General features: G+C 57.8%; 1 protein-coding gene across 1 annotated transcript in view; it reads right to left on the bottom strand.

The window, feature by feature from the left end:
- EMH_0043360 (uncharacterized protein) overlaps nucleotides 1–1,742 on the bottom strand; it is a gene marked incomplete at both ends in the record, with an annotated part of 7,546 nt that extends 5,804 nt beyond the window's left edge. Inside the window, 4 exons of the mRNA XM_013495836.1 lie at nucleotides 122–594; nucleotides 915–1,073; nucleotides 1,139–1,301; nucleotides 1,636–1,742. Coding sequence (XP_013351290.1) covers nucleotides 122–594; nucleotides 915–1,073; nucleotides 1,139–1,301; nucleotides 1,636–1,742 — 902 coding nt within the window. The remainder of the gene's footprint in view (nucleotides 1–121; nucleotides 595–914; nucleotides 1,074–1,138; nucleotides 1,302–1,635) is intronic.
- Nucleotides 1,743–1,888: the final 146 nt, after the last annotated feature.

Here is a 1,888-nt window from a genome sequence, read left to right as displayed (position 1 = left end):
TGCTGCTGCTGCTTCTGCTGCTGCTGCTGCTGCTGCTTTGCACTTGTGTTTAAGCCAACGAATATAACCAAGAGGAGATGACTCTAGGAGGGGCCCCTCATCCTCCTGCATTTCTTCGTACCTTAATATGGGGGCCCTTTGATAGGCAATATCTACAGAGCCATCGGGGTGTATCTCCAGCAGCTGTTTACCATCAGTAGTAAACAATTCTTGCTGCTGCTGCTGCTGCTGCAGCTGCTGCTGCATCTGCTGCTGCAGCTGAGATACTCTACCCTGTTGCTGCAGCTCTGGCACCTGGCTGCAGCAAAACTCCAAACATGCTGTACCCGTTGCTGTCTCCTCTGTAGATAGCAGCGGAGACACCCCCCAGTGAAGGTCCCGCGAGGCCCCCGGGGGGCCCCCCCAGGGCCTCCGCGGGGGCAGCAGCAGCTGCGGCTCTGCAACAGCTAGACACACCCCAGTACCCTCTCTTGCTCGGCCACCAAACGCCACCAGATACCTGCTGCTGCTGCTCTTGCTGCTGCTGCTCCTGCTCCTGCTGCTGCTGCTGCTGCCATTAGAGGCCCCAACGCCCCCCTCGTCCGCGGGTACGGCCTGAAGCAGCACACGCAGAAGCAACGGCGAACCACTGGTGCAGCAGCAGCAGCGACAACAAGCAGCACCAAGCAGCAGCAGCAACAACAAGCAGCAACAAGCAGCAGAAGCCGTCTGCTGAGCGGTTGCAGCAGCAGCAATAGTAGCAGCAACCGCAGGGACGCCACCCCAGCAGCAGCAGCACACCACGCACATGAATAACACGAGAAGGAGCAGCAGCAAGAGGAGCAGCAGCAGCAGCAGCAGGATCCGTAGCAGCAGCAGCAGCAGCAGCAGCAGCAGCAGCGTACCTCATTGGGTTCTGTCTGCAACGGCCATACGGCTATAGAGTCTGAGCGCGGCAGCAGCAGATGGTTTGTGTATTCTGCTGCTGCAGCAGGGGCCCCCAGCAGCAGAGCAGCAGAGGGGCCCCCCAAAGGGTCCGCCACATCCACCGCAGTCCACACCAGGTCTGTTACTCCCAGACTAGCAGAGACAACCTAAAAAAAAAAAAAAAAAAAAAAAAAAAAAAAAAAAAAAAANTCCATAACACAAAAATAGATACATGAAATAGCTGCTGCCGCTGCTGCTGTTGCTGCTGCTGCTGCTGCTGTTGCTGCTGCTGTTGCTTCTGCTGTTGCTGCTGCTGTTGCTGCTGCTGCTGCTGCTGAGCTAGCACAACGGGTTGCAGCCCGGGTCTCTCTACGCCTACACTAAGATACCAACTGCTGCAGCAGCAGCAACAGCAACAACGACTCTGCTGCAGAAGCAACACCACTGTTGCAGCAGCAGCAGCAACAACAAAAGCGCTGCACCCAGCAGCAGCTCCTCAACGCCCCAAAACAGCAGCAGCGGCAGCAGCAAGAGCAGCACAAGCAGCACAAGCTATGTAAGCAGCACCAGCAGCAGCAGCAGCAAGAACACCACACGCAGCAGCACCAGCAGCAGCAGCAGCAAAAACAGCGCACGCAGCAGCAACAGCAGCAGCAGCAGAAGCACGAACACCCTACGCAGCAGCAGCAGCAGCAGCAGCAGCAGCAGCAGGAGCAGCAGGAGGCGTACTAGGTGTGCGAGTGCGGGTCTGCCGTCTGTGGAGGAGACAAAGAGACAGCTGCTGCTGATGAAGGCAGCAGCACCAGGCTCGAGGTGCAGCCGCAGGCTGCTCTCATCATAGACAACAGCAGGCAGCTGCTGCAGGTCTCTTCTTACAAGCCCAGCAGGGTGTAGTATGTGTGTTGTCCCCGCCACCCTGCTGCTGCTGCTGCTGCTGCTGCTGCTGCTGTCTTGCTGCTGCTGCTGCTGCTGCTGTGCATCT

The sequence above is a fragment of the Eimeria mitis genome, genomic scaffold, assembly GCF_000499745.2.
Source record: "Eimeria mitis Houghton genomic scaffold, Emh_scaff1778, whole genome shotgun sequence".
Lineage (NCBI taxonomy): Eukaryota > Apicomplexa > Conoidasida > Eucoccidiorida > Eimeriidae > Eimeria > Eimeria mitis.
Note: the sequence above shows the minus strand (reverse complement) of the source record. Positions and strands in the feature narration are given on the sequence as shown.